At 41.9% G+C, this 20,546-nt stretch overlaps 1 protein-coding gene across 1 annotated transcript in view; it reads left to right on the top strand.

Moving 5' to 3' along the window:
* LOC133992351 (arginyl-tRNA--protein transferase 1) overlaps positions 1–20,546 on the top strand; it is a 51,919-nt gene that overhangs the window by 9,156 nt on the left and 22,217 nt on the right. The window contains 5 exon segments of the mRNA XM_062431091.1: positions 1–28; positions 2,817–2,945; positions 4,336–4,464; positions 10,399–10,431; positions 17,016–17,197. The exon segment at positions 1–28 is cut by the window's left edge and continues 187 nt beyond it. Of these exon segments, the coding sequence (XP_062287075.1) occupies positions 1–28; positions 2,817–2,945; positions 4,336–4,464; positions 10,399–10,431; positions 17,016–17,197 (501 nt within the window).

Raw genomic sequence — 20,546 nt, 5'->3', positions numbered from 1 at the left:
GGCGGACAACGCTTCTCATTGCCTTGAGGTGAGCGGAAATATAGAGTATGTTGTTTCTTCTTTTCTTTCTTTTTTTGTGTGACTTGGAATAAACATTAGCCTATTGTGGGGATTCCAGCTACCATTAAGAAATAGTGTTTTTGGTTGAGCTCTCTGTCTCCATAATGTTTGGATTCAGTTAGCTTCCCTCTTCCCCCTTGCTCCAGTGACTTCACCATGTGTTTATGTGTGCGGAGAGGATAGCTGGCCAGAGCAGAGTGGAAAAAAACACCCCTTTCCAGTTCGATTTTCGACTGAAGGACAGGCACACCACACAAACTGGGTCGCGTTACCCCGCTGATGACATTAAAACCACAGCTCCCAGTGCAGTTTGTGTGAGAGGACATGGAAATGAACTTTTGGCAGGGGGGCAGAACTATGTAGAAAGATCCCTGGCGAAAGCTTCGAGCTGAGGTTGGTAGAGTAACGTCATTCTTGGTCTTGACCAAGATTCGAGCCAGATGCAGCGATGAACCAGGCAGTGTCTGTCTCTTGTCTGTAACCCCCTGAGACCAGCACTGGCAAAACCTCCTCTCAGTCAGCTCTTTTCAATTGGATTAATTTGTTTGTTACAATTATCATTCAATCTCACAAAGTGGGCACGGGCACAAGGTTGTCCTTTGCAAATGAAGGTTAATTACATGTTTAACAAGTCAAATAATCGACATGCCTCCAATCGCCCCTGGTAGCTGCATAGTGAAGAACACGTGGCCAGACTGCATCGGATTTGTGGCTAAAGGACAATTCGGATGATGAGCTGTTTAGTGCATCCTGTTGAGTCTTGAGCTTCTGTACCGAAAGAGGTTTTCACACCACCGCCAGATGATAGATGTTTACACTAGAGCAATTAAATGGACTCCAGCTCTCGCTCATTATAAACACATCTGTTAAACATGTCATGCTAGTTGACTGATGAGTTTAGTGCTTGAGGAAAATACTCTGCACGATATGTATGAAATCTTTGTAAATAAATACAGACAGGAAATAGAGATAGAAAAACCTAGTGATGAAGCATCTCTTTGCTTCACTGGCGCCTTGAGCTCAGCTTTTGTTGACTGTGAAACTGCCCACTTGACATTTCTCTCTTGCCATATTGCATCTGTGACCTCAGAGTTACTTCTGAGGTTATTTAAATACATAGCAAGAAGATAAGTCTCAGTGACAGAGAACACAATTTAAGTATGGACAGTCCAGCAGTTACTCTTGTCCTGGCTCTAAATGCAGCTGTAGTTCTACTACCCACCACCAGGGGTCAGTGTGACAACGTGATTCAGAGCCCCTCAGGCACCTCAGGGAAGTGTGGAACTGAACACCAATATCCTCCTCAAGAGTCTTGTCTGCTGTCTCCACACTTACCACATGTATTCTCATAGCCTTTTTTTCTTTCCAGATCGCTTTTGCTAACATGCGATGGATTGACTGTTGGATCAGTTGTCTCCTCTGTTAAATACATTTAACTCTGCACGAGTGCACTGTAAGGTCTTGATGTTCCAGGTTCAGAGCAACATGTCTTAGATAACAGCTTTGATAAACCAGCATCTCTCATTTTAATTAAAGCTCAACCAAAGCCACCAGTATTATGTGGCTCTATTTGAACATTCTTGAGGCAGTCAAGTATCAGACTGTTGGTGTTGTATTATAAGATTGTTATGAGAGTTGTAAAAGAATTCATTTCCATGCCTTTCCATTATCTGCTGCAGTGTTGGTTCACCAAAAAGATTTCAGCCTATCAAAATATGTCTTTAGGTTAGAACAAAATTAAAAAGGCGGAACTTGAGCGCTATGCTCCTTACGTAAGAGATCCATCGTCTCTGTTGGACTAAAGGCTGTAGGTGCCAAGTGGTCATATGAGAGAGACCCACTGTGGTCCAACTCAAACAAACCCTAGGTTCAGTTCCTTTATCCTGTCGGTCCTGCGGATTTGTATGTCACAGCCTCTGTTGCCAATAAAAGCATCCAAACAAAGAGATGGTTAATTAAATGAGACCAAAGGATGTGAAAGTTAAATTCTTCTTTAGCTTTTCTTTCCATGTTTTTGTTTTATATCACCGGCTTCTCATGATCTTACTGCAAAATTTCTCATGTGTATGTATGAATATATTAACTTATTTGCTAACTTGGATGCTTTCTTACTTACTTGGCTTAGTTAGCTGAATATGGACTACTGCTCAACTTAATAATTTCAAAAGCATACAGTAGAAAAGGTTAAAAGGTAAGGTTTATAAAGAACTCTCTGCACATTATAATTTCAGTTGGACATGATCAGGTTCAGATGACATGGTGAAGCACTGGAAATGGGCTCATGTATACACTACTGTAAATAGGCTAATGATTTTTTTTATTCATGTGATTACTAACACAACATATTCTTGTCACATTATGTGTTTTCTTGAGTAAAACTTCCTATTTTTGCATTATGATGGAGATGGACATAACACACCCTCGACCATATTGTCTTGTTTTCACATCAAGCTACAAATACGAGGAACAACAGCTTCCACTGGTGAAAACAAGCCCTCTACCAAAGGAGAATAGATACAAGTAAATTTCATTTGTGAAATGGTTAAAAATCATAATGGATGTGTCACCCTGGCAGGAGAGGGTGTGTTTATGTCAGTCTCTTGTCATTTTTGCACTGCTGTCACACTTGTTATCTCTTTGATTTGCAATCATGTGCTCCTCTTTCAGGAATGTTAATCACCACTTATGATGTTCTCAGTAACTTTTTTTTTTCCATTTTTGATGTTAACCCTTATCTGCCCGTATTCTTTTTGAAGGTGAGGCTAGTGCGCTCCAATCCCCCTTGCCCGCAGTTCAAAGCCTCTTTCGACGCCTCCTACCAGGTGTACAAACTCTACCAGATGGCCATTCACAAGGACCCTCCTGACAAACCCTCCGAGAGCCAGGTCAGAGGGTGGGGGGCGTAGGTCAAGCTGATGTAGGGGTACCCAGGGAGGGAAGGAGGGAGGGAGAGGGCTGACATGTTTGGGTACCATCAGAGGCATCAAAAGGATCATTTCACTAGTTGCTTAAGAAATTGTCTTCTATATTTTCAGCTCTATGTAATGTAATGGACAAAAATATATGATTGGTTCAATATTTACAAAGGGGTAGCAGTGAAATGTTCATTACAATTCAGTTTCTATTTTAAGCATGTAATGGGTATTATTTACATATCTTATTACATTTATTTAATTTAATTTATTTTTTAACTATATGAGACTGTAAATAGATTGCAACTAATAATTAATTAGCATTAAAATTCTGCAACATCACATTCTGGAAATAAACAGTTGACTCGCCATTGGAAGATACCATTGTGTGTGTATGAACGGGGGAAAAAAGTGCATTGAAGTTTTAGTATTAAAGAGAGTGTATGTGTTAAAAAGAGCGAGAGTCAATTGGAGAGGAAATGGAGGGGAAAATGTTTCCATACGCCACGGTTGAGAGCAGTGTTTCTCCAGGTGTCTGAATTGGCCCTCGATCGGCCGACGGGGTCGTTAGTCTAAAGCTGTTACGGTTTTTGGGGGGCGCAGTCCGTCAGCTGAACCCTCCCAAACCTTCACACATTTACCTCGTCTGTGCCCTCCGCCGCCCCACCCTCACAGTAAATTTGTCTGTGTCTGAGCTGGGGTGTCATTACAACCTCGTATTAAGTGGTGCTAATGAGATTTTAATTTCCTTTGTGCGTGCAGTCTGTCGAGCTTTGTATACCTCATTGAGAGGAGTCTATAGTGTTGGATAAGAGTATGTTTGTGTCTAGTTGCGATGATCCGTGTAGTGTAGACTTGATTTTGGATTTCTGCTGCTCTGGACTTCACACGCAACGACTCTGTGTTGAATCTTCAATTCCCAATCGTCTCTGGTGAGAGCTGTGGTAAAGCTGGGTAGCTGGATAGTGCACTAGCCTCATCTTCAAGTTGTCCGACATCCTCTTGTTTCGAAAAACACTTCAGTCTCCTAGAATCCCATTGTTTGCTTGCACTCGTGTCCTTTTTTTGAAAAAAAATCAGATCAAATCAGTGATAACATCAATGAATCAAACTCAAACTCTTTGGATTACCAGCTGGCCCTGAGGACTAGGAGACTGACGTGAACCCTAAGGTGTCAAAACACTTGTGAAACACTGTTTTAAAACCTGTTGATACCTTCGGTGTCCATTCCTCTCTCCCTTCTTCTTTTTCTTTTTTTTAAAATTTATCCTCCAACTTCTCATTGTCCTCATACCCTTTGTCAAACCCTATATGACCGCCCTCCTCCTTATTGCTCTTTCCCTCCCACAACCTGTTCTTGAAGGTGAGGCTAGTGCCAGTCAGCTTTGAGGACCCTCAATTCACAGCGTCCTATCAGCAGTCGGTGGCGCTGTACGCCTGCTACCAGATGGCCATTCATGGTGATGACGCCAGCGAATGTAGTGAGAGCGAGGTACTGCATGATTATTATTCTGCACCTACTGTAGGGCACAGCTGCACCCTCCAGCTTCTTATGTGTGATAATTTCCTGCTTTCCCCAGTTGACGTCAATTTAATTTAATATCTTTGAATTTTGGACTGACTTTCTGGCGTTTTATATACTAAATTAATCATTTCAAAGCCACATATATGAGCAGAGGACACACTGATGTAGTATTCGATGGCCTGGATGAATAATTATAATCATTAAAATGATTAGTTCATTATAGTGTGAAATTGTAGGCTAAACAATCCACTGGTTCATGCATTGAATGAGAAGTATTGAGGAGTAATGAATGGGAATAGAAAGCAGAAAATGGTAACCGAGTATAGATCCATAAAGTTTAAAAATGTTAGTTTTAATAGACAGTAAAATATATTATACATTTTATATACAGACCTCCCTTTTACCTACTTTATATATATAAATAACAGAGGAGAAAATAAAGTCTAGTCAGGATGCAGAACGGCTGGACATTCTCACTAACCTGAGAGGGCCTTTTGTCCCTCAGGGCTGGAAAAACAACCTCCTCCACCCTCCTGCCAGCAGGCCTCAGTAAATTACTGAATTCTCCAGCTTGTAAAAGAAAGGTAATTAATAAATAATAAAAGCTGTCAGATTGGGCAGACTGTGGCAGATTCTTTCCTAGTGCCATAACACTAGTTCTATTAACAGGGAACTTGTGTGTTTGTGTGTGCGCGTGTGTGTGTGTTTGTGTGTGTGTGTGGACAGGTTCAGCTCAGGTTTATAACTGCACTGGGATCGGGATGGGTTCAAGTACTCGGGAGAGTAACATCTAAGAAAGAAAAAAAAAGTGTGGAGCTGCGCAAGCAACTCTGCTGTCTTTTGGGTTGCCATGGTGAATGTAGAAAGATTTTTGAGGTTGGATATTAACCTGGCTGAATGTAGTGTAGTGTAAAGGCTGTAAATTAAGGTGGGGTTAATTACTCTCAAAGGGGAGCCCATTCCTTTTTATTCACCTTGACATCTATGGGGTGGTACGTACTATGAATGCACATATTAAAGATCTCCTGTTATCAAACAACCTCTTCACTTGTATGACATTAACACCACGCTGTCCTCTCCCTCGCTGCTCTCTGCTCATTCCACCAGCCGTCGCACTGCAGTAAATTTCTACAAGGCCAGACCTAATTGTTCCCACTTAAACAAATTTGGTTTAATTATTAGTTTGAGTCACTACAGCGACAACAGTGCAAAACACCAGCCGTTTTTCATTTTTCTTGCCTGTCAAGCTCCTGGTTAACTCGCGTGTTCTCTTCCCAGAAGCTCAACCCCCCCCCCCCGCTGTCTTGTGGCATTCATAAAGAAATGGGAAACACATTGCCGATCTGGTGATGGCACATTTTGGTGCTATGCCATTTTATGCCTGCTGCTGCTACCTAGGAAGTTAGGTCATTTAGTATTTGTGGAGGTATTTATTAATCCATTAAAGTCTTACCCAAGGACTGCATCTGGAATACTGTAAACTTGGATCTGGGCCAAGCGATAGGAGAGATTTGTGTGTGTGTTTGTGTGTGTGCCCTGTGACCAATTACACTGCCAAAATTGTCCTATCATTAGACAGTATGTTGTCTAGAGGGGACTGACTTTGCTAGTTTAAGGATGTATGCATTTCCTGTCATACCGTGACTGGAAGGGAGCCAGACATGATTTCTTCCACATCCAATCATGTTTTCCTGACTGAGTCGAGGCACGTACTTATAATGCAATTATTTAGACGCACTGACACAAACACACACACACACACACACACACACACACACACACACACACACACACACACTCACACTCACACTCACACTCACACTCACACTCACACTCACACACACTCTCACTCACACACACTCTCACTCACACTTACTGCTCTTAACTGTTGTGCTGAGCCATGACTCTGAGTTCCTCCACATGTGGCATTCATTGTCAGGAAAACAAATCCCGTTAAAGCTGTATTTACTCTTCTTGATGGCCAGGACATTAACATAGACACGTGAAGATTTGGGGAGGTGGGGACGGGGGGCAAAATGGAAACAACTGAGAAATGGTGATAACATTCATCAGTAAAAAACGGAAGAAAAAATCGAGAAAGGAATAGTCACTGGCGTGGATAATTTTTTTAAATTTTTTTATTTGTTGCTTCAAAGCCATTTGCAACACGGTCATGCACAACAAGAGGTATTAAATAAATCCTTCTATAAGCAGCACCTGTACTGTCATAGATCCACTCTCTCTTATGTAGGAGCTCAAAGTGTTTTGTTTATTTTTCACCACGCATCTTTACATTTCTGGAGATCCTCTGCTATACACTTTGAAATAAACAATGATCTTGTCAGCAAAAGTATAGTGAAGAGAGAAAGAAATGGTAATTGAATTGTGTTTTTATTGTTTTTTTATCGTCGGAGAGTAAACACAGACACCTTGTCGCTTAAATAAGTACAGCAATTTGAGCAAGTAAAGAGTGCAATGACGAGTGGTCTAAGTAGCAATTAGAGTTAAGCAGATGTGTGTGTTTATATGTACTGTATGTGTGTGTGTGTGTGTGTGTGTGTGTGTGTGTGTGTTCGAGACGGCTGCTTGCCCTCCTAATCGTACACAGATGAGTGTTTACTATTGGAAAGGGAGAGTTGGAGAGGAAGTGATGGACTCCATGTGTTGTCGACGAGAACGTTCCAGAAGGTGCGCTGGCCGTGTCTCCGTTTACACACGTGTGTTGTTGCATTGGAGATAGAGAGAGAGGAAGCTAAGATTGTATTCACATGCTCCCCCCCCCCTGCTGTCTTCATGCCTGATTAACTGTGCTTGCGCATTAAAATGTCTTTGTGTGTGTGTGTGTGTGTGTGTGTGTGTGTGTGTGTAAGAATGAGTTTGTCTGTTTGTTTGTGTGTCTGTCAACCTGGCAGCGTCGTTCGGTCTGTTGTTTGTCAGTGGCCAGAGAGGGGTCAACCCTGCCAGGCCGTAGGAGAGCAGCCTCACCCAGCCAAGCAGGGTTGACACAGCAGTGGAAAACTGCCATTGCGCCACTGCTCTGCTTTATGAATCCTATTACCCAGCAGCCCCCTCGTGTGTCCCTGGTAAAAGTTGAGGAGGAGTAACGAAGGAAGGGAGGTGCTTAGAGCTATCGCAGCTTATCATGACTCACCTATCAGAGTATGCATTTGCATACATTAAGAAGCTCTAAAGCATAAAAGTTTTCACACACACTTTTAATACTTGTAATAATATAAAATGATAGAGTGTTTTACTACATGGTTGTTTGGAGATTCTCGTTTCCACACAGAAGCCTGTGTCATAGCACGGCCTCTATAAATGACATCATCTAATAACTGCAGCTGTTGCTCTGTTGGTAAACCGTTTTCAACACAAGTTTCATTTGTGCCCTCCAGCGTTATTGCACATTGGGAGGCTTTGCTGTTGGAAATTTGTTGACTGGCAGAGAAGTAGTCACTGCAAAAGTTAGGAGTGGAAAATTACACTTTACTGGCCTGGTTATGCAGGTGGGGAGCTTGATAAGCATTTTTTCGCATGAGCAAAGATCATTGTGGACTGAACAGATGGGCTCACTCCGGTGTCGGCGCTGGTCGTGGAAAATGCAAAATTGTACAAAATGCTCTCCACTCCAACAGGTGAATTTGATTAAAATAAATTTACATTAAACTATCTGTGATACTGTACTTGCATGCAGTTTTGAAGTTTGATTTATTCTTCCTCATATAGATGTACCGTAGTTAGTTAAAATGACATAAGAGATGTGATAGGATGAGCACCAATGATTAGTATGTGCGCTGTATCTGAGCAGCTCACTCCATTTATCCCCTTTTTCCCTCTGCTCCTGTCCATCCTGGCGTGAGGCTGTGTTGAGGGTGAAGGCAGCGTGTTGCATTTTGTTGTAGTATATCGAGCACCGCAGGGAGCAGAGTTCATGAGACTTTTATAGCCCACAACAACACCTCTCAGCTAGAACTGTGTGCACAGTCATAGCACATACATTACTAATAGGACATGAGTTCTGTTTCATGTTTAAATCCAGTTGTTTTCGAGCCCTGTACACAAGAAGTCTGTCTTTCTCCCTTTATAGATTCACTTTATTTTTCTGACCGGGCCTAATATTTTGGGGATTTTGTCATTTTTCTGACTCAAATCCAGCTCAAGTGGGTGAGTCTGAGCGGCAGTGAAAACAAGTTTAGGTGTTGGCTCCAAGCAAACATAAAGTAGAAGTGACAGACGACAGTGCATCATTCTTCTCATCTCTGCCAAATCATCCTCCGTGTTGGAGAATACTGCATTGGTGTCACACACATACACACACACACACACACACACACACACACACACACACACACACACACACACACACACACACACACACACACACACACACACACACACACACACACACACGTCAGCCATAGCAGACAAATAGAGAAGCACACACTCTGTTGGACGGGCTTGAACCCCTGGCAGTCATCGCTGTTACTAGCTTTACTGCTGTGAGGATGTTGATGTGATTGTGGGAATTTCCAAGGACTTCTTAGAGCATTTTTTTCTTTTTATTAAGAAAGACAGACAGTATGTGGCAATGCAGAGCTGCTGCGTGTGCAAGAAACTGAGACACTAGTCCAGAAATGACACAACTGAAAGCATAAGCGCCTAGATTGCTGCTCAGCAAATTGATTTTTATTGGCTTTGGTTTATTCTTACATTCTCCAGAAAGTAATGTGAACGTTGAGTTTACTGTTATGTTTGTTTGCCAATATACCTGACAGTTACAGTACAAAGCAGTTAGTAGCTTTAGTGGTGTCAATGTGTGAAACTGCAGTTAAATATCTTTGATTATCCTCTAATCCACTTTTGAATTGAAATGACCTTAACATGTGTTTCAGTGGAGAGGTTTTTTTTTTCTCCAAACATTTTTCCTAGCCTGACAAGAACAAGGTTCAAGGAAAAAATAACCTATCAAAAATATCAACTATTAGCAATTTCTGTCAAATATATTGCCTTTATAATAGCTCACAGAGGTCAAACCATAGTTGTAGTCGGGATTTGAGTAAAGCAGAGAACACATTAATAATGGCAGGTGTTGAGTTTGTATTTTATGAGCTGTTTTACATATTTCATATCCCCTGCCTCTTTATTAAGTCCGGCCTTGGCACCTTATGTTCTATATTTATAATATTGTTCTTCCATATTGTTCCTTGCCAGACAGTGCAGACAGTGGAAGCGAAGTTGAAAATACCGACAAATGAATGATACAGCCAGACTGCAGCATTTCTCTGTGAAATATGAACTTGAAACTGTAGTGCGTTTGCATGTGTACCGGTAAACCAAAAGCTGTCCATCACTGCTCCACTGTGGCCTCGCTGGTTTTCATTATAAGATGGTTTTTGGCCTAAACATGGAAGCGTCTGCCCTCCTATCCGGCAGGTTGGCTCGTCTGTAAACACACTGCTCTCAAACCCTGGCGCTAAAAAAGAAGGAGCACAGGAAATAGTAGAGAGAATGGAAGAAAGATTTAATGTTTCCACAGACATCAAGTCCCCAGTAATTGATATCTGATGTGCATTTTAAAGTGTGTTAAGAGATGGGTTATTTTGACATCAGCAATGCTGCTTATTTAAGCTGTCACTATGTCCTCCCTGGACCACAGGCTTCAGTTGATAGGCTAAATGTTTTCATTTGTGTAAATACAGTCTTCCTTTTTATGCCCATTCGTGAACGGGGGGGCTACATTTGATATGTGACACCTGAGCAGGGAGAAAACAGGGAGGGATAAATTATATAAGACAGCAATGGAGACATGTATGGTTTTCATTTATGCCTTTTCAAAAGGGTTTGTGACCCAGAGAACTAACTGTTTTTCTCTCTGTTTCTCTCCCCTGTTTCCCTCCACAGTTCCGGAGATTTCTCTGTGATTCACCACTAGAGGTATGTATTTCCTTTGGCTTGTTGACAGTTTAATAAAACCTGTTTTTTAAAAGTCTCCATTGATCCGTACGTGTTACCTGTAATGATTTGTTCCAAGCAAGAGAAGGTCGTGCTGGTTAAATTACCTTTGTGGAAGAAGAAGTGAAGTACATGTGTACAAGAGCTCCGTCTACAGATGGAAATCCATCAAAATTGAATTATTTGTTCCATCATAGTCAGACATCAACGCTTGTTCCACCTTCCCGCGGTTGTATAGCCATCAATTTATTCGTCTATTTCTCCAAAATAATCAAACGCATGGCAATTTTATTTAATGTGCACTTATTTCTCTGTGGGGATGGGCACCGAAACTCAGTATTAAACAGGTCCCAGGGCTGAATGATTAAAGACTGCAGAACTGATAAGCTCCGACATTATCAGTTCTCTTATCAGTACTTTTTAACATGTTGATGTAATTTATTATCACGCTGTAGCCTCTCCTCTGATCTCTGTGTCAGGGCTGACCTCCACCATACACACACACACACACACACACCACAAGCATAAACACGTAGAGAAGTGATATTTCAATCTGCTCTGTCCGCACTCTCTCATCCATTGCTGAATGTTTTAAACAGGCACTGCTAGCTAGCTTGCCAAATAGCAAACTGTTACAAACAAGCTAAAACAAAAGCTGACTGTATGTAGTCTGTTTATCTTAAAATTTGGCAAATTCTTATAAACTTAGCTGCTGGCTAAAACAAGCCAGCCCCTCCTTACTACCAGCAGTGCCTGCAGGCAGTGAACCACATTAGCAGAAGAAGGACAGAGGACAGGCATAATGACTGATAGTGACTGGTGATGTCTGCATTCTTCATTCTTCTTCTGTCTAAACTTTACTCAGTATTGTGAGGTCTATAATATTATTTGTTTTATTGACATTTTAGATTTGGTTCTAGAGATATGATTGAGTTTATATTGTGACTTTGCTGTTGTAATATATATTGCTTGAAGGTAAAATGGTTATATATTGTGTTGTATTTTTCATGCATAAATTAGTGCCTGTGCCAGGGATACAAGTCATGCCCAGGACGCACAAAATTGCACCATTTAAATTTTTTTTTTTTTTAAATGCCCCAAAACCCACCTAGGTGATTTCACACGTTCGGCACTTGTCGTTCGCTGCACCTCAACATTACCACAACATGTTAAATATGTCCCTCTCACCAGCTCTCATGGAAGTAAATCCACAGTTTTTTTTTGTTTTTTTTTAATGATCTGAAAATGTTCCACAACTTGAGTGCTTCATCAGACGCACTCATACCTACCCAGCCACCTTTGCTCTCTCTGTCTTCAAGAGCTCTCCAGCTGGATTCAGGGGGGTTAAGGGATTCAGGAAGGGGGTTTTTGTTTCATATTGGAGGGGTTTTAATTTAGCCCCGTCTAAGTGAAAGGGGGTGTTGAGGGAGGAAAAAAGTGAAATGTGGTGTCCAGATTGCATTGTGACTGTGTTGAACACAAGGCCCTCAGACCCATCCTTTCCTCTGGCCTTGACAGAGATACACCACAGCTCCTCACTTTGTGTGGTGTGGTACAGATTACAGACTGATTAGGCAGCTCTATGGGCATCAATTTGGGAACTAACAGATGGCTATTGGCCTAGTTAGCAAAAAGAAGTAATTATTTAGGCCGCATGGAAAGTTTGATTTCAGCTTCTCGTGCATTAATTAAAACAACCTAGCTGGTAATCCATTTACAACATGTTTAGATCGTTATTATAGGAAGGATATTAATGGCATCTGGGGGAGGATTCACAGGCGGGAACAGGATGCTGACTGCAGCTCACTTAACGGCCATCGGCAAAATTAATGAGTAGGAATTTCTGATTCCTATATATTGCACTTTTTAAGCTGTAGTATTCTCTGTGGTCACTGAGTGAGTTGAAGGTACCTTTAGGCATCACTGAGCATCAGGCCTGGTGAGCTGCAGCCTTCAGGAACACCAGTGGACACGTTGGGTCAGGACAATTACACCAGCAATTAGACACAGGATGGGCATTTATAACAGCCACTTTAATAGGATTGAGGTACAGGAGCACACACAAACTGACTGACACAGAGACACACAAACACAGTCACTGTGCGTTGCCCTGTGGGCCCCCTCAGGTTTTCACTAATGAACATCATTAGTGTTTATAGGAAACAAGCTTTTATCACCTCGTCAAGGCTGGCGGCCAGGCACACTGAATTACACAGTTCTGCACACACACACACACACACATATGCACACACACACTGTGGCATATTGCCTCGCATATCTTCCTGACATCACTGTCCCCTCCTCTCAGACAGATTTAGGATGCGGTCTCCTTTCGTTTGGCCTCCTCTCGCCCAACTTTTTTTTAATTCTCTATGAGATCTCTCTCTGTCTTCTGCTGTGTCCTCCAAATTCTCTCCATTTCAGAGTTATTATGCATGGCTTTCTGCGCGCTACCTCTGCGTGTTGGCTTCCATCTGTCTCCAATCAGAGTGCTATTAAAATACACACACAGACACTCACCACATGGACCTGCATACTGTGTGGTTCATCCGCTCACATGTTAGCCTGCGATTATACAAATGTATGCAAACAGCATACTTACAAATTCAACTGCTGCTAATTAGGACGCAGGTTGTCTCAGTTGTTTGTTTATTGCTGTGTTCGTTTCACCAAAATTGCAGAGGATTCATGCTGAAACACGGTTAATTAACATCAGATGTTATTGATTTCTCTTTTTTTTTAAAAATACATTTATTCACACAAACAGACACGCTTGTGCTGTCTGATACACTGTGGCACATCTGTACCTGAAAACATGATGAGCAGCAGTCACACAGGTGTTTGTCACTGCACTTGACCTGAGTGAGGTCTAAAGGGCATGTGCTGTAGAAACTCTGGCTTTTATGAGCAGAATGGGGTTCATACGCTCATTCTGTTTCTATTTATCTTCCTTTACAACCTCCTAATGTGTCTAACCAAGGGGCAAACACTCATTAACAGGGGTGTTGGCCAATTAGTCACAAAGTTTTTTTATGGACCCGGGCCCTTGGCCACTCCCCCCACTCTCTCTTTCTCTCTCCCTCTCCTCCCTGGGAGGAAGAAAATGAATTTTCATTATGTAAAGACACAGAGATACACATCAGCAGGGAATATACCAGCTGACAAGCCCTGCATTGCATGCCTCAGCTGTAAGCCAAAAAGAGAAAAGTCTACCACCTGTGTAAAACAACAGAACATTTAAACGTCACTTTGTCCTTTTTAAAGCATGAGAGAAATTAGTATTTTTACATAGTGACAATATTGGGACTCATGTGAGCCAAGCTACACCTGCAGCCTGCTTGCAGGACTGTTTATGTTTGCAGGTGTGTGTGAATGCACATTTGTGAGTGAGAGTAAAACAATTGCACCATATGAATGCACAGTTTTACCTCAGAATTTACTATGGCTGCAACTAATAATTATTTTCATCATTCAAACAATCATCACATTTGTGAAAGTGGAACCAATTGATTTTCACAATTTTAGCTTTAAAAATGTTGTAACGATTATTCAATTCTTAAAATTGGTATTGTTAATATTAAATTGATTCAGTTAATTAACTAATCAGTTAAATTGTTGTGGCTCTACGATTTATAGCACAATTGAAAATACATCAAATAAGTTTTATAATTTTAGGAAATAGAGACGCATGAATAGAGCTAAAAACATAATCATTAATGTTACAAAATAAATTGTAAATGAAATGATGCTTATCCCAAAGCTATTGTGTAACTCACTGATTGTTATGAGGAAATGGAATAAACTGAAAGCTATTTCCAAAATCTGTTCTTCAGCTAATATCTGTCACATCTCAAGCCTTTGTCCATTTTAAAGAAACAGTGTTTAAATCAGAGGGCCAAACAACTACTTTGATCATCTTAATAGAAATGTTTCCTTCTTTGTCCAAATTGGGACCATGTGTAATACAAAAAGATATGAATATGTATTTAAAAATGCATCATTGCACTACAGAGGGTAATCTTTGCCTGCACATATGGATGTATATTTGCCTTCTTACCTTTCAACCATATTCAGTGATATATCCTTAAATAGTTTTGTTATAAAAGGAAAAACGTATCACACATGAGGCAGATGAAGCAACTGAAACTCTTAAAATCAGGGAGAATTAGTCAGTTTTTTAATTGTTTGGAGATGTTATCAGTATCATTACATCATTTTAAAAATGTTAGCTTTTGCTTAATGTATTAATTTTTTTAATGAAATGTTTTCATTGCTAGTAAAGGCCAAAAGAGAGACTGGAAGCATTAATACAAAACAGAATGTCCCTTTCTTTCCCATCCTACATGATCATTTGAACCAGATCATGCTCACATTTGGGTAGAAATTGCTAGAATAATCAAGATTATAAATGCCTTACAAGAATCACAGAAAACTCATGTTCATAGGTTCATGAATCTGACATGAACCAGTCTGACATTACATTATATTTGTTGCCTTGATTCAAGAAAAGTCTACCCAGATATATCTCTAAGCAGGTTTAAAAAAGGTTTCAGTGCACCACCTCCCCACTTCCCCAAGCATACTGCTCACATGTCTCTCTCTTGAGTCCATATGAGAGCGATTTGGGGCTGCAGGGGAAGCTCTGGGGTGGTTTGAAGTGTTCCAGAGAATGTTTAGATTGTTGTCACAGTGGCAAGGACACGACCATTAAGCTGTCGTCTTGAGGTGACGCACAGGTCAGTGAGACAGGATCAGCCTTGGACATGGTATGAACTTACAAACAAACATACACACTCGGACAGCCATTACTTCTACTGCGCTGGCATTCACATTCATATAATTGTGTTTTTGAGCATGTACAGTCGAGGTGGGGTAAGAAAAATCTCCCTCTCTCTAACACACACACACCAATCGCTTAATGCACATGCCGGCGCTCTTTCCTTTTACTTACATTTACTAAATGACACAGAGGGGCCTCTGACAAAGCCTCCAGTGTTTCTGAAGGAACTTGTGCCAAGAAATAACAGGCTGCCTGCTTACACAGACAGCCAGTCTCCCCCCCCCCCCCCCCCCACCCCCCCCAAACCTCACACACACACACACACACACACACACACACACACACACACACACACACACACACACACACACACACACACACACACACACACACACACACATACACACAGCAATAGCCACACAGTGTGCCGTGCTTGTTCCAGATGTGGTGCCTGTCACCCTTCAACACCCCCAGCTACCCTTCGAATAACTCTTCATTTTTTATTCTTGATTCTTTCCGCCTGCCTGCCAGTCAGTCGCAGCTAATGTGCAGTAAACCCACATCATCTCAATCTCATATCATATGTCCTCTGATGTGGAGCTGCATTTAGACAATTTAATCATCATCTCCCAACCAACTACCCATACACACGCAATAAAAATGAATGGATTCTCATATACGTTGCATCAGACAGGTCTGGGTGTCCCAAAGCCTGAGCTTGAAGTGTATGTCTTTTGTTTTTAACACCACCTCCTCTTAATATAACAAAACCCTTAGAGGGTGCTAAGGAGGATTGTGGCACAGTCACCCCTTTGGTGATGTTTAGCCTTCTGGGGTCATGGAGCTGCAGGGAGTGTGTGTGTGTGTGTGTGTGCTTTGCTTGTATTTGTTCAGGTTTAATTTGGTCAGAGTGTGGGCCCAGTGGCACACTGGATTAGTGAACGAGCTCTGTCAGTGTTGTGATAACTACCAGCGTCTGCGCCACCTAACTGGGTCCAGATGAATGCTGGTAAAGAAGAAGGATCCTGTTACTCGCACACTGAAGAAAGACACACACACACACTCTCACACACAAACATAAAGCAATACCCTGGCTTAATATGACTTTTAACCCCCAGCCCCTCTACCTCTCGTCTTAAGCCTCTGTGATAAAAGCAGTCAACTGACTTGATTGAAAAACGCAGCATGCAGATCCCTATGAGAAACGCAACGTGTGTCAAGCACTTGACTGTTTTATTAACGGGGTAGACACAAGCACGCGGGTGCATACACCTACACCCACATTCTTTCATGCCACATGGAGAGAGCAGACACAGACACAGGAGAAAGCTTGGCAACTCTCCACTACTGCCTGGTGAAATGGATTCTGCTCATGCAGGGTCTTTTTATTAAAAAGTCCTCTCCTGGAGTGTTTCTGTGGCCAGTTCTCCCCCCCTCCAACAACCCCATCCCCAATTCCACCCCGCTCCTGCTCTCAATCCACATTTGGGAGCCATTAGCAGGCTGAATGTGAGGCTACTGTACACCCCCACACATAATGCGTGAGGCCTGGCAGGGAAAAGCTTGGGTTATAATACACCATCTTACAGGTGTGTGTGTGTGTGTGTGTAACACAGAGAAAGTAGATCCGTGCAAGAAAGTAAAACAGCCCTATTAAATACCACATTCTCATTCCACTGTGATTTATATATTGTACATGCACACTCTACGGCACACAAGAGTACTACTATTGTTCTGACCAGTGGCCGTGTTCGCTTACTGTTTCACTGTGTTTGCCTCTCTTCAGGCAGAGTCCTCTCCTGATGGGCCTGAGATGGGCTACGGCTCCTTCCACCAGCAGTACTGGGTGGACGGGCGCATCGTGGCAGTGGGGGTGATCGATATCCTGCCTACCTGTGTGTCTTCTGTCTACCTGTACTACCACCCAGAATTTGCCTCACTGTCTCTGGGCTCCTACTCTGCTCTCAGGTTGGTTGCTTAGGACTTAAACAAGCCTCCTCAACCCTTTTTCTGTTGTTTTGAAAGCCTTGTCTTAAATATATGTATGTCTCCCCCTCCCCTCTTTTATTTAGCTGCAAATCAGTCAGTAAGCATACAATATCTTGAAATAAGGGTTGTGATATAGTTAAAAAGGCAACAATCTCCCTCTTTTCCCTATGTGCCTCATTGTTGATCATACTTTTCTTTGTTCTTTTTTAATTCTTCCTCCCTTTTCATTCCCTCACATCTGCCCTCCTGTTAACCTTCTCTCTCCCTGACTTTTGATCTTTTTGGTTCCTCCCAAAAAAATTTTATTTTTTTTTTTATATCCTTTCCTTAGAACTGTATACTATAAGTGCCGTATACTGTAGGTCAGGAAAATACCTCTCTATTCGCACTTGATTGGTCGAGGCAGCGCTCCGTTTGTGGTTCAGCTGACGACAGTTCTCTCTGCCAAGATGAAATAAGAGAACACGCACGCAAACACACACACATACTGCAGGCGCACACAGACACATATCTGGCCTTTCCTGTAAAATGTAACCCAATAATGTGAGAAAGGCTTTTTAAAATATTTCTGCACAGATGTGAGCGAGTGGGCGATCTCGGCTTTGTAGTCGGTGTGTACAGGTGTTAGCATGTGAGTTGTGAGCGAGATTTCATGTGTGTATGCGTAATCGCGCACAAAGTCAGGACAGACAGGCCTCTGCTCATATAGAGGGGAACGCCCTGGTCATCGTAAACGCACAGCTCCCCATCACTTATTATTGCAAGAGTCTGACTCCAAGAGTAACACTGAGTGCTCGGTGTGTGGAGGAGGCCTTGAAGAAGGGAGCCAGCAGGGCTGAAATCCTCCTGCTTGTTTACAGACACCAGAGCCCGGGCCTTTGATCAGGTCTGGACACTCCCTAGTCTGCTTGGCCTGGCCAAAACTTACTGTACAGGTTGCTTGTCCACACACACACACACACCCACACACACTTTAAAAACTTGTGCAAACATTGATCGCATTAGATGGTTTTTCTTCTTCACAGCAAGTAAAAATGAAGCATGGGCTGTTCAACCATACACGAGTGCGCTGTTACGCATCAAGCAGCACTGTCCTAGTAAGAGAAAGTCATGGAGAGGTTATGGAAAAGACAGAGAAAAGTATTTTTCTTTTCCTTTTTTACATAAGTACCTCATCTGGAAAAACAGGCATAGAGTTTTGATTATGTGTTAAATATGTATGTTATGCATTACAAAAGAGCAGTGTTTTGTGTTTGTACGTGTCGGTGTGTGTTTCGGTCTTCTAGGCATCTACGTGTGTGTGTGTGTGTGTGTGTGTATATATGTGTGATTCAGCAGTGGAAACGGGAGAGGGGGATGTTGAGAAATTTCTTGCAGGAGGTTTAGTCCTTCTGCTCTGGGCCCCGAGGATAGGAGGAGGAGGAGGAGGAGGAGGAGGAGGAGGAGGAGGAAAGAGGCACATAATAAGGTGCCTGAGGCTCCGTGTGTAGGAAACACAGCTGGTGTCCAACCTGTTTCACTTTCTTATAAATCCTTTAATACTCAGTATTTGTGGATACTGTGTCTAATCCAGTTTTTAATATACACAATATTTTTCCTTTACCACCGCTGAGTGCACATATAGGTTACAGTAGGTGTGTGTTAAACTGAGTAAAACTATTTTGGCTTGTTAGATTTCTGAACAGATCTGCTTATAGAAATTATAACCTGTATTACATCTTTCTAGTAAAGTGTATAGTCCCATCATTTTGTTTTTTATATCTATGGGAAGTAATGTTTGGTGAAAATTCAAATACAGTAATCAAACAATGCTTTAGAGGGTTAGTACACCTGCAGAAATCCCTAGAATACATGCTCCGTACTCAAGGCTCAATCAATCAAAATATTCCTGTTAAAAACTTTGAATCATCTCATTCTGTATGTTATATCTGGCTAATCAACACTGGCCCTGTACACTACATTTTGTAATGAAATGTTTCCGCATGCATGCAAGGCTGAAGTAAGCACCTCGAGGTATGCACTATTATGGGCCCTTTGTGTCTGGGTGTGTGTGTGTGTGTATGCACATCAGTATGAGAGAAGCTGTGCAGGAGCAGAGGGCTTGATAATTGGCTTGTGCTGGAGTGTCAGATGGCTGAAGAGGGGATAATGGTGGACTCAAGCTGCTGCCATAGGGCTGGAGGTGGGGGTGTGAAGGGCTCAAGTGAGGGGGGGGGGGGGGGGGGCACAGGGCTTTTTGTGAATGGGCCCCTCGCCTCTCTTGACCCCCCTCCCCCAATTCAGGCCTGCAGTCCTTTTGTAGAGAGGGGATGGGAACCCAGGAACCTGGCAGCAAGCGGGTGACCTTCTAGCACCTCGCTCTAGCTGCCTTAATTCTCCCTCCCTTTCTCTTTCTTGACCCTCCTCTTTTATATTCTCCTCCTGCTCTCTCTCCCTCTCTCTCTCCCTTTTTCTCCCCTCCCTGACTTGGCCTGCTTTGTCCCGTGTCTTATTTTTCAGTGCATCTATTTTATTTTAAGGCCTCTTTCTCTCTCTCTTAAGTATTGTAAGAAAGGGAATTCTCCCCCTTCATTTAAGGGGGTGAAACACAGAAGGGTGGAAGGAAGAGTGAAACAAAAAGGGAGAAGAAAGAGGAGCTGGAATTTAGTTATGGAATAGCAAAGGAAATGGCAAAGGGAAAAGGGGAAAATAGGCTTTTAGTAAAAGGGTGCAATTAAGGAAGAAACTATTGGGGGAAAAATAAAGAAGGCAAGACATTTACTGTATTTGAAGAAGCTGTATAAATCTTCCAAGTTCTAAATCTTTATTTTACACGCTCTCTCCCTACTTTTTCACCACCTTCTTTTCTGCCCCGAGGGCTCAATGCCTATATAGAGAGAAGGCAGTTGTTTTTGTGTAATGAAATGAGACCAAGAAAAGCTGTCTTTTAGAGTGTGGGTGTTTACTTCCTCTGCTTGGGCACTGCTCAAGTCAGAGCTGCGAGAAACCAATTTTATTTCTAAATGCTGACCTAAAAGAAAAACACATTTTAAGTTAATTGGTGAATACTTACATAATAATTTATTTGAAACGGTTATATTTTAAAATGCTCATTATTTTATTTGCCTTGTTGTTTTCATTAATGAAACCCACAACAAACTGTTGATCTGCTAGTGTGTCATTATTTGGCATATTCTTTTTTAAATTTAGTTGTTAAAAGTAAAATCCACAATAAACTATGAAACTCACCAAAATGGTAACTTGCAAAACAATTATGCATCATCTAAAATGTAAGACTCTGCACACTGCAGTGCAGCATTTCCAACTGTGACTGACTGTAAAAGAGAAA

Source organism: Scomber scombrus, chromosome 12 (assembly GCF_963691925.1).
Source record: "Scomber scombrus chromosome 12, fScoSco1.1, whole genome shotgun sequence".
NCBI lineage: Eukaryota > Metazoa > Chordata > Actinopteri > Scombriformes > Scombridae > Scomber > Scomber scombrus.
This window is presented reverse-complemented; position numbering and strand designations above follow the sequence as displayed.